This window comes from Lycorma delicatula, chromosome 13 (assembly GCF_047948215.1).
Source record: "Lycorma delicatula isolate Av1 chromosome 13, ASM4794821v1, whole genome shotgun sequence".
Classification (NCBI taxonomy): Eukaryota; Metazoa; Arthropoda; class Insecta; order Hemiptera; family Fulgoridae; genus Lycorma; species Lycorma delicatula.
Genome location: NC_134467.1, coordinates 54494996 through 54515149, shown reverse-complemented (window position 1 = coordinate 54515149; position 20154 = coordinate 54494996). Strand labels below are relative to the sequence as shown.

At 34.6% G+C, this 20154-nt stretch overlaps 1 protein-coding gene across 1 annotated transcript in view; it reads left to right on the top strand.

Annotated features, from left to right (window-relative positions):
* Positions 1-20154, top strand: part of LOC142334077 (rho guanine nucleotide exchange factor 10-like) — a 238382-nt gene that overhangs the window by 195207 nt on the left and 23021 nt on the right. The window contains exons 14-15 of the mRNA XM_075381754.1: positions 5763-5977; positions 19013-19352. Coding sequence (XP_075237869.1) covers positions 5763-5977; positions 19013-19352 — 555 coding nt within the window. The remainder of the gene's footprint in view (positions 1-5762; positions 5978-19012; positions 19353-20154) is intronic.

Genomic DNA, 20154 nt, shown 5'->3' with positions numbered 1-20154 from the left:
AAAATTGATTTTTGAATTTTTTCTTAACCGCAGTAGTAAGCCCTCATTGAGAGCCTTTCAATGATACATCATAAGTGGTACTTATTTTCATTGGTTCCAGAGTTATAGCCAAATAAAATTTTAATTAATGAAATATTTGGATCTTACAAGGGGATAGTACATCGGTTGAATCCAACTTCAACTTTTTTTTAAATTTAAATATATGGATTTATTAATAATTATTAACTTCTGATTGTAAAAAAAATTTTACAATAAGTAATAATTCAATAATAATAAAAAAAAAATATGAAAAAAAATCAGAGTTATTAGTGAAATAAAATTTTATGTACTTTTAAAATGTGTATATGTAATTTAACAGGGTTACAAGGAAATGATGTAGTGTCAAAATTATTTTTAATGATTGGAACCAGTCAAAGAATAACAAAAAATTCTGAAATAAAAATGGTATATTATTCACATAGTAAAGAAAAGTGTATCCATATCGGAGAGGTGTCTGTTAGAGCCAGACAAAGAAATTATTCATGGAAGAGGGCAGCAACTCCTGTAGTTGTAATGGCGTTGTTAAAAACGGTCATATCATTATCACTCGATCTTCTGAGTACTGTGCAGCTGAAAGAAATGGAAAACTATGGCTGTTTTTTTCCAAGAAAATGCAGCTCCCTGCATTTTCATGTAACAAAGATGGAGAGGCATCTTTCTTTCTTGGTAAAATATTCCAGAGGTAAATTCATCCCCTGTTTGGATCTCCGGGTGGACTACTAAGAAAGAGGTCACCAGAAAATTAAAAAATAACATTCTATAAGTCGAGAGTGTGGAATGTTAAAAGTCTAAAATAAGTTGATGAGGGAAATGGATAGGGTAAATGTAAACGTAGTAGGAATTAGCGAGGTTTGGTGGAAAAAGGAAAACGACTTTTGGTCAGGTAATTTTAGAATTAATTGAGCTTCAAATAAATGGCAGGGAGGAGTAGGTTCCATAATTAACAAGAAGATAGCGAAGAGAGTAGAATATTTCAAAATCCATAGCGATAGAATCACTGTAATAAGGATAAAATCAAAACTTAAGCTGACAACAATTCTTAACATTTATAAGCCTACAAGTGCCCATGATGATGAGATAGAGTGTATATACAAAGAAATTGACAAAGCAGTTAAACAAATAAAAGGGGATGAAAATTCAATAATAGTTGTAGATTGAAATGCAAGCATGGGAAAAGGCAAGGAAGGAAATATTGTGGGTGAATATGGGCTGGGTAAAAGGAATGAAAGACAGGATTGACTCATTGAGTTTTGCACGAAGTATAATTTAGTAATTGCCAATATTCAGTTTAAAAATTATAATAGAATAATATACACATGGAAAAAGCCAAATGATAGTCCAAGGTATCAGATAGATTATATCACGGTTAAACAAAGATTTAGAAATCAACTTGTCAACTGCAAAACTTATCCTGAAGCAGACATTGATAGTGACCATAATTTATTGATAAGGAAATGTAGATTGTGGTTTAAAATCCTGAAGAAAAGGTGTCAAATGAATGGGTGGAATTTAGAGAAGCTTAAGGAAGAGGTAAAGATTTTTGAGGAGGACATCGCAAGAGGTCTGAGTAAAAAAGGTAAGGTAGAAAATGTAGAAGAATGGGAGAATGTTAAAAAGGAAATTCTTATATCAGCAGAAGTGAACTTAGGCAGAACAAAGAGAACTGGTAGAAAATCTTTGTTATCAAAGGATTTATTGGAGCTAATAGATGAACATAGAATGTATAAGACTGCCAGTGTTGAAGAAGATAAAAGGAACTATTGACAGTTAAGAAATACTACAAACAGGAAGTGCAAATTAGCAAAAGAAGAGTGGATTAAAGTAAGTGTTCAGAAGTGAAAAGAGAAATCATCATTGTTAGAATAAACAGAGCATACAGGAAAGTGAAGGAGAATTTATTGTTTCGTAAATTAAAATGTAATAATGTGTTAAACAAAGATGGTACACGGATCTATAATACGAAAGAAGAGGTCGATAGGTGGGTAGAATATATTGAAGAATGATGCACAGGAAATGAAACTAGTGTTATAGAGGAAGTCAAAGAGAATGAAATGGGAGATACAATACTGAGATCTGAATTTAATAGAGTATTGAAAGATTTGAATGGCAGAAAGGCTCCTGGGATAGATGAAATACCTGCAGAATTACTGCACAGTGCAGGTGAGGAAGCGATAGATTATACAAACTGATGTGTAATATTTACGAAAAAGGGGAAATTCCGTCAGACTTCAAAAAGAGTGTTATTATCGTGGTACCAAAGAAAGTAGGAGCAGACAAATGTGAAGAATACAGAACAATTAGCTTAACTACTCATACATAAAAAATCTTAACTAGAATTTTGTGCAGAAGAATTGAAAGGAAAGTGGAAGAGTATTAGGAGAAGACCATTTGGTTTCAGGGAAGGTAGAGAGACAAAGGAAGCAATTTTAGTGCTCAGATTAATAATAGAAGGAAGATTAAAGAAAAACAAACCAACATACATGTCATTTACAGACTTAGAAAAGGGATTTGATATCGTAGACTGGAATAAAATGTTCAGCATTTTAAAAAATTTAGGGTTCAAGTGTAGAAATAGAAGAACAATTGCTAATATTTACAGGAACCAAACTGCTTCATGTTCTTAAGAACATAAAGAAGCAGTAATAAAAAATGGAATTCGACAAGATGTTACCTACCCCATTACTTATTAATCTTTACATAGAACTAGCAGTTAATGGTATTAAAGAACAATTTCGATCTGAAGTAACAGTGCAAGATAAAAAGATAAAGATGTTACAATTTGCTAATGATTTAGTTTTTTTTTTTGTCTTCAGTCATTTGACTGGTTTGATGCAGCTCTCCAAGATTCCCTATCTAGTGCTAGTCGTTTCATTTCAGTATACCCTCTACATCCTACATCCCTAACAATTTGTTTTACATATTCCAAACGTGGCCTGCCTACACAATTTTTTCCTTCTACCTGTCCTTCCAATATTAAAGCGACTATTCCAGGTTGCCTTAGTATGTGGCCTATAAGTCTGTCTCTTCTTTTAACTATATTTTTCCAAATGCTTCTTTCTTCATCTATTTGCCGCAATACCTCTTCATTTGTCAATTTATCCACCCATCTGGTTTTTAACATTCTCCTATAGCACCACATTTCAAAAGTTTCTAATCTTTTCTTCTCAGATACTCCGATTGTCCAAGTTTCACTTCCATATAAAGCGACACTCCAAAAACATATACTTTCAAAAATCTTTTCCTGACATTTAAATTAATTTTTGATGTAAACAAATTATATTTCTTACTGAAGGCTCGTTTCGCTTGTGCTATTCGGCATTTTATATCGCTCCTGCTTCGTCCATCTTTAGTAATTCTACTTCCCAATTAACAAAATTCTTCTACCTCCATAATCTTTTCTCCTCCTATTTTCACATTCAGTGGTCCATCTTTGTTATTTCTACTACATTTCATTACTTTTGTTTTATTCTTGTTTATTTTCATGCGATAGTTCTTGCGTAGGACTTCATCTATGCCGTTCATTGTTTCTTCTAAATCCTTTTTATTCTCGGCTAGAATTACTATATCATCAGCAAATCGTAGCATCTTTATCTTTTCAACTTGTACTGTTACTCCGAATCTAAATTGTTCTTTAACATCATTAACTGCTAGTTCCATGTAAAGATTAAAAAGTAACGGAAATAGGGAACATCCTTGTCGGACTCCCTTTCTTACTATGGCTTCTTTCTTATGTTCTTCAATTATTACTGTTGCTGTTTGGTTCCTGTACATGTTAGCAATTGTTCTTCTATCTCTGTATTTGAACCCTAATTTTTTTAAAATGCTGAACATTTTATTCCAGTCTACGTTATTGAATGCCTTTTCTAGGTCTATAAACGCCAAGTATGTCGGTTTGTTTTTCTTTAATCTTCCTTCTACTATTAATCTGAGGCCTAAAATTGCTTCCTTTGTCCCTATACTTTTCCTGAAACCAAATTGGTCTTCTCCTAACACTTCTTCCACTCTCCTCTCAATTCTTCTGTATAGAATTCTAGTTAAGATTTTTGATGCATGACTAGTTAAATGATATAGTAATTCTTGCAAAGAGTAAAAATATTTAGAAGAAACAGTGAATGGCATGGCAATAAGTCCTACAAGAGAACTACCTCATGAAAATAAACAAGAGCAAAACAAAAGTAATGAAATGTAGTATAAATAATGTAGATGGACTGTTGAATATAAAAATAGGATGAGAAAAGATTATGAAGGTAGAAAAATTTTGTTTCTTGGGAAGTAGAATTATTAAAGGTGGACGAAGCAGGAGTGATATAAATGCTGCATAGCTCAGGCGAAACGAGCTTTCAGTCAAAAATATAGTTTGCTTACATCAAAAATTACTTTAAATGACAGGAAAACATGTTTGAAAGTGTATGTTTGGAGTGTAGCTTTATATTAAAATGAAACTTGGACGATTGGAGTACCTGAGAAGAAAGGATTAAAAGCTTTTGAATTGTGGTGTCTAGGAGAATATTGAAAATCAGATGGGTGGATAAAATAATAGTTGAAGAGGTGTTGCGGCAAATTGAAGAGAATAGCATTTGGAAAAGTGTAGTTAAAAGAAGAGACACAGTTATACGCCAAATATTAAGGCATCCCGGAATAGTTGCTTTAATATTGGAGGGACATGTAGATGGGAAAAATTGCGCAGGCAGGCAATATTTGGAATATGTAATGGGATGTTGCATGTAAGGGGTACACTGAAGTGAAACGACTGTTTGAGAGCTGCATCAAACCAATCAAGTGACTGAGATAAAAAAAATTCAAATTTCAACTCTCAGGTGTAGTATAGAACTATTCAAAATGAAAATTGATTAATCTCTTTATCATTGCCATTTTATGGCTTTGTTGGTTACTGTTAACAACATAGTTAAAAAGTAATTTCTCCAGTAAAAATTTTTATAAAATTTAATAACTCCATATAATCATGAGCATCTACACAAAATTAAAACCACATTTGGGAAAACTAAAAAGGATAAGGTATAATTATAAATGTATATTTATTTTAATTTATTTAAATTCAATCCAGTTTTATTAGAAACTATTTTTTTTACTTATATTTTGATAGTAAATGTTTGTACGGCATTTTTCACAATAAATATTATAACCAGGAAAACATTATAGTTAAGAAATATAAAAATCAGTGTTTCTTGAATACATAAGAACAAAAATTGATTACAATAATATTAAATTTTCCTTAATTTGATAAAATTAAATACAGTAGATTATGAAAACAATATGGATGAAATTATTTAAATTTGGAAGTTCTGTTTCTGCATTTATTATTATAAATTATTAGGATTAATCAGCAAGCACTGGAGTACATCCTGTTTGATAAAAGGTTAATTGTAAAGTATCTCATGGATCACTGCCTAGTTACTGTTTCATTTAGCATAGAGATTTTTGGGAACATTTTTTGAATGCTGTGTGAGATTTCTGTGTATATTTACTAAGCAGATCCAGTATCTTTACCCCAAAAAAGATACTGATATCTAATATGTTATTTATATTGTCATTTATAACATTTATCATTTACATTGTTTCAGTTCTCAGATTTCAACCGAAATATCCATTTTGATTTCAATTTCATTATTCAATTTTGATTTCTGTACATATGCATCTCGCATAACTTATCTGTTAAAAGATTTACGTTTGAATAAATAATATAAGTGATTGTTTGTTTTTAGGTTGTTTCTGGTTGTTATTATACTTCATGTTGTGGAAAAATGTCTTATTTGTGGGTATGTACAACAGATGGTGTCAGTAGTAATATTAGCATAGCTCAAGTATGCAGCACAACCCTAAAACCAATTATTCAGTTGCCAACAATCGATGCCAGAATAACTGCTATGGAATATGTAAGGTCATCTGATACGGTATGGATGGGAACCGATAATCATAGGTAACTAATTTATAACAACTTAAAATCTGTGTAGCGACTCTTTATTTGTATTGTAGAGATTAGATAATTAAGAGGATCATTTGGAAAGTACTTGGCCTGACAAAGAAAACAAGATTTTTTAGAAAATTGTTTTTTTTTTTTTTTAATTTAGTCATCTTGCAATTTGATACATTTAGACAACAATTTTCTAACTTTTTAATATACTCTGTATAATATGATTTTTCCAAATTTGCAAAAGAAGCAGTTGTCTCAGCTTGAATTTCCAACTTCACCCAGTGAATTATTTTTTTAGATTTAGATGGAGGAAGTAATCGCCAGCAGCCAAATCCAGCAAATATGTTGCCACATGTGGAAGCTCTTCGAAATATAAGTCATGGATTTTTGCAGCAACAACCCAAGATATGCGTGTGGGTGCATTATTGTGGTTAAAGAGTTTTTTTCTTTTGAACGTTTAGCCTGGAGAATAGCACCCTTCAGCTAGTCCGTTAGTAAAGTGCAATACACCCTGCAGATGATCCTGTCTTTTTCCAGTTAGTCTATAAGCACCACACCATGAGAATCCCCCCAAAAAATCAATAGCATGACTTCTTGTCCAGTTTAGTGATCATTTACTAAACTTTATTTCACTGGAAACTGTGAATATTATTTCATATATGAGATGTTCATTTACCTTACCACATTGTTGTTTTCATAAGATGCAATTTATGTCAGATTTTACTCCAATTTCAATATTATCATGTATAATAATTCCTTGTGTAATAAAAATATTGAAATTGCATATTTAATTGTGATATTTTTCTAAAATTCTTCCAAATTTGAACTGTTACATTACTTTCAAGGTGACTAATTCGTAAGATGCTGATCTCTGCGGCAGATTGGTAGCACCTCAGCCTTTCATCCAGAGGTGATGGGGTTTGAATCCCTATCAGGCATGACATTTTTCATGCGCTACAAATTTCCATTCTCATAGGGCAAAATGACCAAAGAAGTCGATGCCTGTCATCTCAAAAAAAATTCTATTATATTATATATTTGTCTATTGTGGTCTGTAATAATATGATTAAAAAACGTGTTTTCTTTATCATTGCTTGTGCATATGATTTGATGCACTTAATTCCTTTCTCTCAGTCTATTCTTAAACCTATAATAGTTTTTAATGTATTAGACTAGGTTAATATTATCTCAGGCAACTGGTATGTGTTTACTTTCATCATCTACTTAATTCCTTAAACATTAAAATAATTTAGTTAACGTGTTTCATTACATCAAATATTACAGTTAGTCAGTCGGTATATATCATACATATTTTGTTGTTTGTTCACCTCTTGTCAGTGCAGAAATTATATGTGCTCGTGTTAGAAGCTGATTTCAGCAAGTTACTACACCTTTTAGATTATTGTGTTCTGTGTTTAGTGGTGTTAAATGGTAATTTTTTTGCTACTTTTCAAAAGTATGTTATTGTAGTGAAAACAAACTTTCTATTGCACAGCTTGATTTCGATTGCTTACTATTTAATAACTATTGCACTGTCGCAATGAACGTTTTATACAAGGTAGCCTGTTCTATTAACTTAACACTCCTTAAATTTCAGATCTGTATCTTCCTACTGTTTTAGAGCTGTTATTCAATTGTAAAATCATTTTATCTTAATCCATGGAACACAGGTTAAGACTTTTTGTATTTGTCATGATATCAAGTCAGAAGTGTGCGGTGAATGTTCCAGTATATTTCTTAATCAGTGTGATTGTTGTTAGCATTTTGTTTTGAAAATAACCTGATCATTTGTTCTTTTTTCATGATTTTTCTCAAAGGGTGAATCAGTGCATTTTTCTTCATTCATTTTGCCACTCTTTGACCTTAAAATATAAATAGATGATGAAATACTTGTATATTGAATGGCATTAAAATAGTTTTAAACAAGCCAGCGTGATTCTCAAGTTGTTCAAGTTGCTAGGAAAAACTGTTTCTAGAAATAACTGGCTTCTAATACCCCAGCCCTGTTAGGAAAAGTTAGTGGTGAAGTGATTTTCCATTTGTTTTTCACTGAGCATAATATATTGTTGCATGTAAGCATACAAAATCTTCCAAAACAAAGGTGATATTCATTGATAAAAGTGACACCTTCACTCTCTTTACCATGAATTGCTACTATATGATGAACCTCATTACTATAAAAAAAGCACAATCAGATTGTGCCATTTGTACTAAGATTTTTTTATGATTTACATGCATCAGCCATTAGAAAGACCACTGCTGTTAATGAAAACCAACAAATTATGAAATTCATTTCTACAACTTATATTTATGTAATTCATTTCTATTATTCCTATTTCTATGGGAAAAGTATATTATTACATAGGACTACATTGTCTCCACTCGATGATGAATTAGTACAAAACAGTACCTTATAACTCAAGAAAAATTTCTGAGAACTTTGCCTGTTCTTGTTAAAATGAAATTTCCTTACTCAAATCGATTTCCATTGCAACAGTATTGATTTCCATTGTGATGATTAACATGTCAATGGATTGTATAAAAATAAAAAAAATAAAGTTTTTGTCTCTTGTAACTATACTGTTGGATAATTTTTATCTTTCTCTTGGAAGTGTATCATTGTGTTTCTCTGTGATCTGTGAAATGAATTTATCCTGTCATAAGTACTGTTAAAACCAGAAGGTGCCAGGAATGTTTAATGATATCTCGTACATAATGATGAACATTTAAAAATATTGTCAATAATTGAAATTAAAATGTCTATTGTTCCTTTTACAGTGGTTAAAGTGTAAAACAGGTTACACTTAAAAAGTTGAATATTATTCAAGGTTTAGTGATTAAATGTAATTATCTGAAAAAATGTCATATTTAGAAATAAAATTATATTTTATTACTAGGGCCCACTTTCCTTGCCCATCCTGTCTAGCCAGGGGCTCTGCCTCAGGCTTTTTAGAATAATAATGATAAATAAAAATTAAAGCTTGTTTAATTTTTAAAAACTATCAGTGTATTGTAATTTCTTCAGAGCAGCAGTTTGCTCAATACAGGACCCAACATTTTGAGCTGAAGAGTGCAGGTTTTGAAATAGTTAGCCTCTGTCTTAAAAATGGTAGTTATAGCTGATTCCCATCCTTTATACGGTACCTGACAAACCACTAGGATGTGGACCATACTCTGTTCCTCAGGAGCAGGTGCAGCCAGTTTTTTCTGCCAGTCTTCTGCAACTGGTAAACAGTTGCAGTGCCCGTGTTGATTGTATGGCCGTGCAATACACTGTCGTCGTGCCTCTTAAAAAATAAAAATTCAAAAACACCCAAAAATGGATTCTATAGAATAAAAAAAATGCCCAAATCTATAGAATATCTCATTTAGTATAGTTGGAAATGGGAAATTAGAAATCGTTCAAAATTTTTTTATCTTTCTTTCACTACTTACAAGGTCGAATTTCAAAAAATATAGAAATTGGTATTTGGATATTCACATGCACATTGATTGCACACCAAAAATTAAGATGGTATTGTCATATGTTACTGACAAATTAAAAAGATAGTAAAATTTAATGTTACCCCATTTTAATCCTTTAAATTTGGAATTTAAAAAAAATCCTTTTGTCATGTGCATTTTCACTGTAAGAAGAATGTGTGTACAAATTTTGATTAATTTATCTTCAGTTTTTACTAGGCATTCAGAACATCTTGTTTTATAGGTACAGATTACAAAAGTTTCTTAAAAACTTTTCAAAAAAGTGTAAGCGATAAAATATGAAAAAAAAATTACTTGGGATATTCAACTCCAATGTATAAAAACATTTTTTTTTTAATATATTAATAAAAGACAGAAGCAGCAATGCAGATGACCATAGTTTGATAACTTTTAAGCATCATTGCACATTACAATGATGTTTCAAAATCCTTTTCTAATTCTTTAATCTATTTTTTTTTTTTTCTTTCTCAGAGCACCAAAATTCATTAGAACTCTATGAACATCATAAAATATATGTTGATAATTTTTACCAGTTTAAAGTATTTTTTACACCAATTGCTCATCTTTTCAAAATAGAAAATGATGAAATAAACTTATAAGGACAAAGGATTTTTGTCTTTTTACTACTTTGTATGAAATAAAGGAAGTACTGTGATCGCAAAACATTTCGGTTTTCATATTTTAATGGAAATATACATTTTCACCATAAATAATACCAATTAAAAAAAAATGACTAGTTTTTCGATGTGATGTCTGTACATACGTATGTATGTGCTTATGTATCTCACATAACTCAAAAACGATTAGCTGTAGGATGTTGAAATTTTGGATTTAGCACTGTTTTAACATCTAGTTACCACTTGACAACTCCGGCACTCCGGATTATTTATCTTGTGTCTTCTGAACTGGTAGGCTCGGAATGAGCCATAACTGGTCAGGAATTGGTGAGCCAATAATTCAGCTCACCAGATCCCTTCCCGATCCACCGCCTGATCTCACCTATTAAATGTTGGGTCCATCTGCCTTTTTGTGAGGTAACCCACCTTGTCTGCCACTCTTCTATTAACTCACATTGTGCATCTTCCTTATTCATCCCTCCATCAATTTTTACTCGAGCTTGAGCCATCCGCTGAATAGGTAACACCCCAGTAATTACAAACAATAACATTCGTTAACACCAACGAATAGGTACATGCTATTCGTAACGCTATTTTTCATTATACTCCCTCTAAGTACCTCTTACTCCTGTCACTTCTCAGAGCCCTGTGCCACACTGTCACACCGTATAACAATATAGAATTCAACACATGTGAATACAGTTTCCTAATTGAGGCTCGCAGTCCAGTAGTTGTTCTTAATAGTCTATTTAGACTTTGTACCACTTCTTTAGCTTTAGTATGAACCTCCTGTACATGAAAAAAGTAAAGGACCTTCTGTAGTCTAGCCACATCCCCAGATATTTTGTATTTCTGATGAAATGGATCGGGCCTTCTTCAGTTACAATCGGAATATGCCTTATAATTCGTCTCCCCATCATATAGATCACCACTACTGTTTTTTCGTACGAGAGCTGCATCTAGTTCTCATCCATCTATTTACCATATTTAGTGTCTCATTTGCTACTCTCGCTACAGTTTCCTCCTCTGCAGTGACCATTAGCACAAGATAATCAGCAAAAGCTATTGCTTGCACTCCTTCTGGGTATTCTAAGTGAAAAATCCCATCGAACATAAGATTCCATAAAATGGGTCCCAAAACTGAGTCCTGAGGTATCCCACGTGATACTTTGAATTCAATCTCACTACTGCCTAATTGGTATACCAAAAATCTTTCTTATAAGTATCTCTGTATCATTCGTCTGAGATATGGCGGTATATTGACTCTTCATCATTTCAAATATTGCTTCCCACCTCAGGAAACTAAAAGCATTATATACATCCACTAATATGATTACAAGAATTCGGCACGTGTGCCACCTGCCCTTTGCCATGTTATCAACCAATTTTATCATCTCCTTCACAGCATCTGTTGCTGATTTCCCTGATCGAAATCCAAATTGCCACTGGCTCTTTCTCCAATATTACCTCGCCTATAACATCCTTTCTAATAATTTACAAAAATTATTTATAACAAATTGGTCTATAAGGAATTGTAGCTCCTGACTTACCGGGTTTGTTTATTAAAACCAGTCTTGATCTTTTCTATGAATTTGGTAAAAAATCGCCTTTCAGCATATTGTTCATTATGTCCAACATTGTAACAGGCACTTCTTCCACCAGTATCTGGAAGACTTCTACCAGAATGCCGTCCGACCCAGACTCTTATGCAGTTTCATTTTCCTGCCTGCAGTCTTTAATTCCTGTATAGTGAATACTGGTATTTCATCAGCCACTATTTCATCTCTACATGGATCTACTTACTTCGGAAAAAGTACATCTATGTATTCATGCACCTTGTCTTCTGGTATCACTAGCAATCGTCTTTCTAGTTTTCCAGAAACCAACTGGTACCTGCTTCCCCAGGGGTCTCTATTGATATCTTCACAAAGGTCTTTCCAACACTTGCTCTTGGCTTTTTTGATGGCTCCTGTGTATTTGGATCTAGCCTCCATGTATTCTTTTTTGGCCTCATCCTTGCGAAGTTGACACTCATGTCTATTAACTGTTTGTAGCTTCCGTCCAGCTCTTTTACATAAGACCTGTAGCTCAGGTCCCCACCAATATGTATGTCTTTTTTCGGGCACTTGTACTAGGACTCCTGCCTTGTTACATTCTATAGTAACAATTTCTGTCAGTTCTACAGGGTTTGTTACGTCAGCCACTTTCTCACCAATCACCTCCAAAAAACTAACACACCTGTGCCTCAAGGTGATAGTTCTACCAGGCTTAATCATTCGTGGTGTTGTTGTTACCTCATACGCTGTTATGTAATCGTCCGACAGACTCTCTTCATCTAATATTCTCCAATTAATTAGAGTAGTTACATGATCTTCACAAATGAAAGTCAAGTCAGTTGCTGAGCTGGCTTCCCCAAGACTAAAAGTGGGTTTATCATTGTTCATACAATTCAACCCTAAAGCGTTGATTTTTTTTGCTAAATGTCCCTCTAAGTTTCACACAGTCCCTGAAAACTCTGGAGACAGTGTTAAAGTCGCCAGCTAAAGTTGTCTTTCTGCCTTTGAACCTTAGAATCTCATGACCTATTTCATCAAGGAGAGCCACAAAACTGACAACTCTTGTGTTTGGGGAATGCTACACAGCGAAAATCACAGTATCCTCCCCCAAGTCTGTCCAGACATAACCTTTCCAGCTCCACATATTTCTACCGGAGTCCCTACTGAAGGAAAGCCAATTGCACTGTCAAATTCTCATCTCTTATCCATTCCAGCCTAGAAGTCACTGATACATTAGGTTCTGAAACAATTATAATGTTTATTCTATTTTGCATAGCCAACTCCTAGCAGTTGTCATGTGCCCATCTGCTACAATTCATATTTAATTGTAGTATCTTCATTTCTGGGGCATATACCTTTCAGATCAGTGGCCCTCCAAACCATCTATTGTGCATTTTGTCAGGCCTTTGCATTGAGTGCTCTTATAGCTCGGTTTCCCACAGTTGAAGCATAACTGACATCTATCTACTCCTTTGCAATCTGCTGAGACATGGCTTGAAGCCCAACAAAGATAGCATCTGTCTTTAGGTACTCGGATATAGGCACAAAAATGTACCCAGCCTATCCGTATGTGAACCTCTGTTAACTTCATCGCTGTGCTATATGTTGTAACCACTGTTGCATTTTTGGTTTCACCTTAAGCAGGTCTTATTGATGAGAACTTATACTCGTCTACATCTCCGATTACCTAATCTGTTGCATCCTTAATTTCTTGCTTACTGTTCTCACTGTCAATATCTCTTAGATGAACAATTGTTCTATGTCCGCCTGTGGTCCTCTTATTGACCTAGCTTGTAACGTAGTAGTAAGTGCCTCAGCCTTTTTTTCCCGCAACTCGTAATTCTTCATTATTCCCTTTCCTAAGGGACAACACTTTTCCAGCCTCTTCTCAGGTAACATTTTGTTTCATAGTCCTTAAAGATCTGCATAGGACCTGCCCTCTGCTTCGACTATTATTTTGGCTGTCTTGTACAGGTGGAGTAGCACACTTGATCCACGGACTTTTGCTTTCTTGATTTACAACTTCTGATTTTGGAATCCAAACTCTCACTCGGTCTTCTCTACCCTTTGTTAAATATACCAGTACTTTCCTAACAAGGTTCCCAAGTCTGCCTCCTGGTAGCATAAAAGTTGCTACCTTAGTGATTTCTAGTATTTTCTTCGTGGCTTTTAATATTATCATTACTGCATTTTCCTCTCCTTTAACTGATTCATAATAAATAGTGTATCTACTGGCTGGATTTTTAGCTTGCTCATATCCTATGATAACTGTATCATTTTTGACAATGTCTCCAGAGATCATTCCCACAACACCACAAACAGGGTGATCTCTTCACCTGGATTGACCTGTTAGGTCATAAAAACTAATTATTTCTCCCACACTGGGTATTTCCTCAACTTGAGAAACTCTTGAAACTATTTCCACTGGCCATCTTCTAATGTATAACGCTACCAAGTCCTCATCAGATAAGTCTTTGTCCAACAGTTCTCCTATCCTGAGCTCGCGAGACCCCTTTCAATTTGTGTTGCTTGTGTAATTGTAAGGGATGGTGACAACTCCATCAGTCCTTTAAACCCTTTGTGTATTCTACAAAGCTCCTTCTCATGTATTGTTATACATTTCAATAGGCCTGCTCCTGAACTTTGTTTCAAATTAAACCCTAGAAGTCCTAACTGAGTAATTAGTTCATCCATTGACCCCACAACTTCTTTCTCTTCCGATGATATCTCTCTGCACCTGTTTTTGCCTTTAATATTTTTTCTTCACCTTTGAGAGTGCTGGAGGTCTTGAACTACCAGGTTTTAGAGCGGAAGTGATCTTCTTCTTTTCATTGTTGAACCAAAAGTCTGGTCAAAAAACTAATGCATGGGCCATCTTCAGCGCCAAATTCCGCTTAATTGGAATACCCACTCGCCAAAATCATGGGGGGCTTTTTTTAGGGGGATCATGAAAATGTATCCACCCAAATTCAGGGTCGGATTTGGGGGTCAGGGGTCAGGAAGGACCTGAAACACAACCCAGGGGGTTTTAGATTAGGAGTTACGGGAATATGGGAAAAAAGAATCCCCATATAAACTTATAAACTACCTTAGCAAAAAATTATTTACTCACTTTATATGAAAAATAAGTTGAAATTCTTATAAGTAGTTGTTTACTACTCTCTTTTTATAACTCGCAGACTAATAAATTAGTCAATAATGAACCTTATTGCTAATGGCAATAAGGGGTCGATCCACAAAAAAACTAATAAAAAGTTAGTCCGTTGTCCAAAATGTTCAAAACTTTACAAACATATCCATTAATAATTAACCGAAAGTTTCCAAACGTCCAAATCAACAAAATCCCAGCAAAAGCCAACCAAAAACAAAAAAAACCACAGTTCGACAGCATGTCTTTACTTCTCATTGTTTTATTAAAGAATTAAGGATCATTTCTCACTTTCAGATGAAATAAGTAAATAATTAAATGAAGTGTAGCAAAAATGTGTATATGTAATTTAATAGACATACAAGGAAATCATATGGTGTCTGCATCATCTATTTAATAAAGTGTAATTAATTTCAGTTATAATAGTATACTACCAGAATGATGCAATGATTGCAGGTATAAGACCGGTTGCTACAGCATATTTGTCCCTCTTGAACATTGACTCATTTTTTATATCATGTTATCTATTTTGGAGTTATTCAGCTTTAAATTTTTCAGTTGTGTTAGTGTATTTGCAGTCACCTTAGGTTTGTTGTTATTTTAATACAATATATTAATTTATAAAATATCATTTTACCTGGATGTTCAATAAAAAATGTCAGGGTTCATTATAATACAAGGGTAAGTTAATTATTATCCGCAATTTAGTAAATTTTTGTTTATGTTGGTAGTACTGTCGTGTTGCGCAGATGACGCATGTGTGGTTTAATTGTTGTTATGTCTGTGCAGGTTTGATGCTGCTAGGTTAGTTCAATTATCGTTGCCCTTCCATTAACCATGGCTGCTCTGCTTTCTGTTTGCACCAAAGAAGAGCAGCGTTCAGTGATCCGTTTTTTGTGATCAGAAGGTGTATTAGGAGCCGAAAGTCATCGAAGACTTTTGGTACAGTATAGGAACAGCGTGTTGCTGACACGGAGTGTCTACAAATGGATTGAAAAATTAAAAAATGGTTGCACAAGTGTTCCGCATGACAGAGGAGCCGAACAACCATTTACCACTACAAATGAAAAACATTGAGCGTGCACGTGACATGATTTTCTTATACAGACGAGTAACTATCGATGAAGTGACACATCGTCTGCAAATTATTCATGGTTCTGCCCACGAAATCATCCACAACAGACTTGGGTTTCATAAAGTTTGTGCAAGATGGGTCCCAAAACAACTCACACAGTTGCATAAACAAACACGCTTGGACATCTGCCAAAAACATTTGGATCGCTATGGTAACAAACGGGATGTAAATCTTCTTAGACAGAATCATCACTGGTGATGAAACACACACAGATCAATCATTATGCCCAAATTCGCCCTGTAAAAAAAAAGTTCAAGACCCAACTGTCCACAGGAAAACTGATGCTTACAGTTTTTTGGGACTCACAAGACCCAGTACTGGAACATTATGAGGATAGGAGCACGACAATAAACAGTTTGTGTTACAGTGAGATGCTTACTGCCAAGCTGAAGCCTGCAATTCGAAGCAAATGCCAAGGACTGCTGTCGAAAGGTCTTCTGTTGTTGCATGACAATGCCCGTCCACATAATGCTGCCCACACTGCTGAAACGCTCCAGAAACTCAACTTTGAAGTACTGGCTCGTCCTCCGTATAGTCCTGATCTTGCCCCTTCAGACTACCACTTGTTTGGTCCACTCAAAGAGGCATTAAGGGGGTCTTGATTTACCTCGGATGAAACGGTGAAAGAAGCAGTGCATTCCTGGCTCGCAGCTCAACCAAAAACCTTCTTTTATGAGGGTGTCAGGAAGCTTGTGCAATGATGGACCAAGTGCGTTGAAATGCAAGGAGACTATGTTGAAAAATGATGTACATGTAAGTTTCCTATTTGTATTACAATAAAATTTATAACTACATTGCGGATAATAATTGACTTACTTTCGTATCTTGGATGTAGTATAAAGTATTGATTGAAAGATTGAATCAAAGAAAAAAAAAGATAGTTTTAGCTGTGCACATGGCTGTAGATTGATTCCTTAGCTTTCCACTGACAGCACCATTTGCAAAAATGGCAACTCCTGAATTGAAAGCCATGCATTCTGTAGAAAGTTAAATTGTGATCTTCCAAGGAACAATAATGTTCATCTGTAGCGTAATCAATGTGAAATGACGGGATGTCTGTGTAAAAAAAATTGGATGATCAAGAATATCTTATGAAAATGTTGAACATATTAGATTGTCCTTCCTGGTAATCCAAAAAAACTTATTACAAAGGCCAGCAGTGAACTAGCAATGCCAGTGATTACAGTGTGGAATGTTTTAAGGAAACGTTTACATATGTGTCCATATCATTTACTGTTATAAGATTTGAAGCCTACTGACTATACTGTGCATACCAATTTAATGATCGAAATGTTGCAGCATTTAGATGATGACTTTCTTGATCATATTGTGTTTAGTGACAATTCAACATTTCATCTTGGTAAAAAGTTAATACATATAATAACAAGGTCAGAAAATCCCCATGAACTCTTGTAATATGAAAGGGACTCCCCAAAATTAAATGTTTTCTGTATATATCCCTACAGAAAGTTTGTGGGTCATTCTTTCTCGTTGAAGCCAGTGTAACAGGAGTTGCTAATTTGGTTATTGTGCGTACTTGGCTCTTTCCTCAATGGCAAGATGCACCAGAGAATTTTATTTGGTAACAAGATGGTGCACCTTGTACTGGCATAATTGTATAGGATCAGTTGAATGACATTTTTCCTGACTACTGGATCAGTCAGCATGGAATTATGCTAGAGCTGCACAGGATGAGATCTAGTTTGTGGTGATCATCAAGTTCACCTGATTTGAACCCATGTGATTTTTTTCCTTTGGGGTTTTCTAAAGGAACTTGTATATGTGCCTCTATTACTTCTGTGGATGTGTGCCGCGTGATGAAAGATGTTATCATTGAACATTTCTTCAGATTCTTAGCCCTGTAGAGGATGGCTGAGAGAGTTCTGGTGCTGTTATAGATATATAGATAGAAAAGCAACCTGGTGGCTAAGATAGGCGTTTTGGCATAAAGCCCTAGTTACCTGAGATATTCATTGTTATGAAGAGAATAAATGTGTGGAGAACTCTGTGATGGAGCTGTGGTGTGGGAGGGTGTAGGCCTTGCTTCCAAAAGCAGACTAGAGCTGGGAGAGAGAGAGTGTATGTGTTCCATTAGAGACTTATTAAATTTGTGAATCTTTTCTAGATCTAAAAGTAAACCATGGGGACTTTTAGTAAATTGAATTGTAGGACAAAATTGTCTTTGTTGGTATGAGGATAGTATTTTTGGCATTTAAAGACTCGATCAAGTAATGATCTGAGTGCGTAGTCTAATTGAAGTTAGATATAGGAAGAGGTTTTGTGTGAAACCTTCAGTGTTAGTGGAGGGTGCAGGGATCATGATTCTGGAACCTGTTAGTTTTATAGAAGAGGATTGTAAGAATAGATGGTTGTGATTGAAAGAGACCATCTGAACCATTTGAATGCGATAAGGTCGTAATTGTAATTGTTTGGTCGCCCGATGAACAGTTGAATTAGACAAATTAATTTAAGCAGACAAACGTCTGATTTATTTATTTGGCGAGGCGAGTAATCGGTCTTTGATTTCAGTGACTGTATCTGTATTCAACACTGACGCAGATCTTTTGTGTTCTTTGTTATTAACAGAACCGGTCTCTCTAAATTTTGCAACTAACCTTAATACTGATGTTTTGTTAGGAGCTGGTTTATCTGGGTACTTATGGCGAAACAAATCTTGCACTGCAACTACTGATTTCGTACTGAAGTACGACTCAACAATGAAAACACGTTCATCTAGCGAAAACACCATCTTGTCTCTAGCAATACACTGAACATTATGATTGCATTGTTGTTACTATCGGTAGTGTTCTACTGCATCGCCACGACGTTCAGATGTTGGACGAGTCCATTTCAGTAATGAGTAGGGGAGTAAGCTTGACTTTTGAAATTTCATGGATGAGTGATTGATGGGTTGCGTTTTATATGGGACCCTCTGTATTTGCTTAATAATAAAATGTATAGTTCTTAAATTTTAATTGTTTGTATAATTTTAACTCTTAGTTATTATATTTTGGTAACAGTTTACCACAGTCATTCTGTGTGATTAATATGCTGCATACAATATATTTCAAGATTAATTAATTGTTTTTTTTTCTGTTTAAGATTACTAATATATAGCGTGGCTGATGTTGAACGTTCTGAACAAGTGAAAATGATTCCAGTATCGGGTGGTATTATTTCAATCAGACAACATTGTGATAGTGTATTTATTGCGCTGACAAATGGACGATTATTAATTTACCGAAGACATAATATTACCATGAATCATGTTACCGGCGGTGGCGGTCAACAACATAGTCCATCTGGTTCGTTGTTAATTGAACCAGAAGAAATTGAATTGGGCTCTGAACCAGTTTCATGTTTATTGCCGATTAATTTGTCAGTATATGCGGCTTGTGGTAAAACAGTTACCGTATTGAGTGCAATTACTGGAGAATTACAAGTAAGTTGTAAATAACTCATTTATTATAATATAATGGCATTATATATGATTGAATATAGAATAGTTGTATACTAAGTAATACATTTGCCAATCACTGTATCCATGATATAGCCTGTTTAATTTCTTGTAGGATATATAAGAACTAGGAATGAAAAATAGGCTATAAATTGGAGGTCAGCCGTAAAATCAAAAGTGATTTTTGTTGTTATTTAGTTTTTATTAGAATTTTTATTTATTAACTCGACAAAAAAAAAAGTTGTAAATTGTTCTTATACTATTCAAAGTTCTTTGTGATTTAAGGTGAGTGTTCAAAATATGACTTCACATTTTTGGTTTTCAAAGGATGAATCCTTTGGCAAGCTATGCTGTTTAATCAATGCAACATTTGTTGGATTTCTTCTTCGCTACAGTTGGAATGGTGAAACTGTAATGCCTATACTGTAATTGTTTGGCACGGTCAAAATCCTATCTTGAATATGGCTGTCGAGGACTTCCTTAGGGAAACCAAGGTGGTTCGGCAGCTGGGGAGGAAGAAAGCCCCAAAGAGGCACTGGGTTTTAGAGACCTCACCTAAGATCCGGCAGGCCTAGGTGGCTGGTGGACGTCTGTTTTTCGGGTGGACCTCATGTAGGGTTGTAGACCATATAGAAGTCACTCGATGCTTCAAGTGTCAGGTCTTTGGTCACACCTCTCTCTGCTGTAGAGCACAATCAGAGATGTGTGGTTACTGTGCTCTTTCATGGTACAAGGCAACAAATTGCCCTGCCAAGAGTGTGCCACATGTACCTTGGTGAAAGTCAGT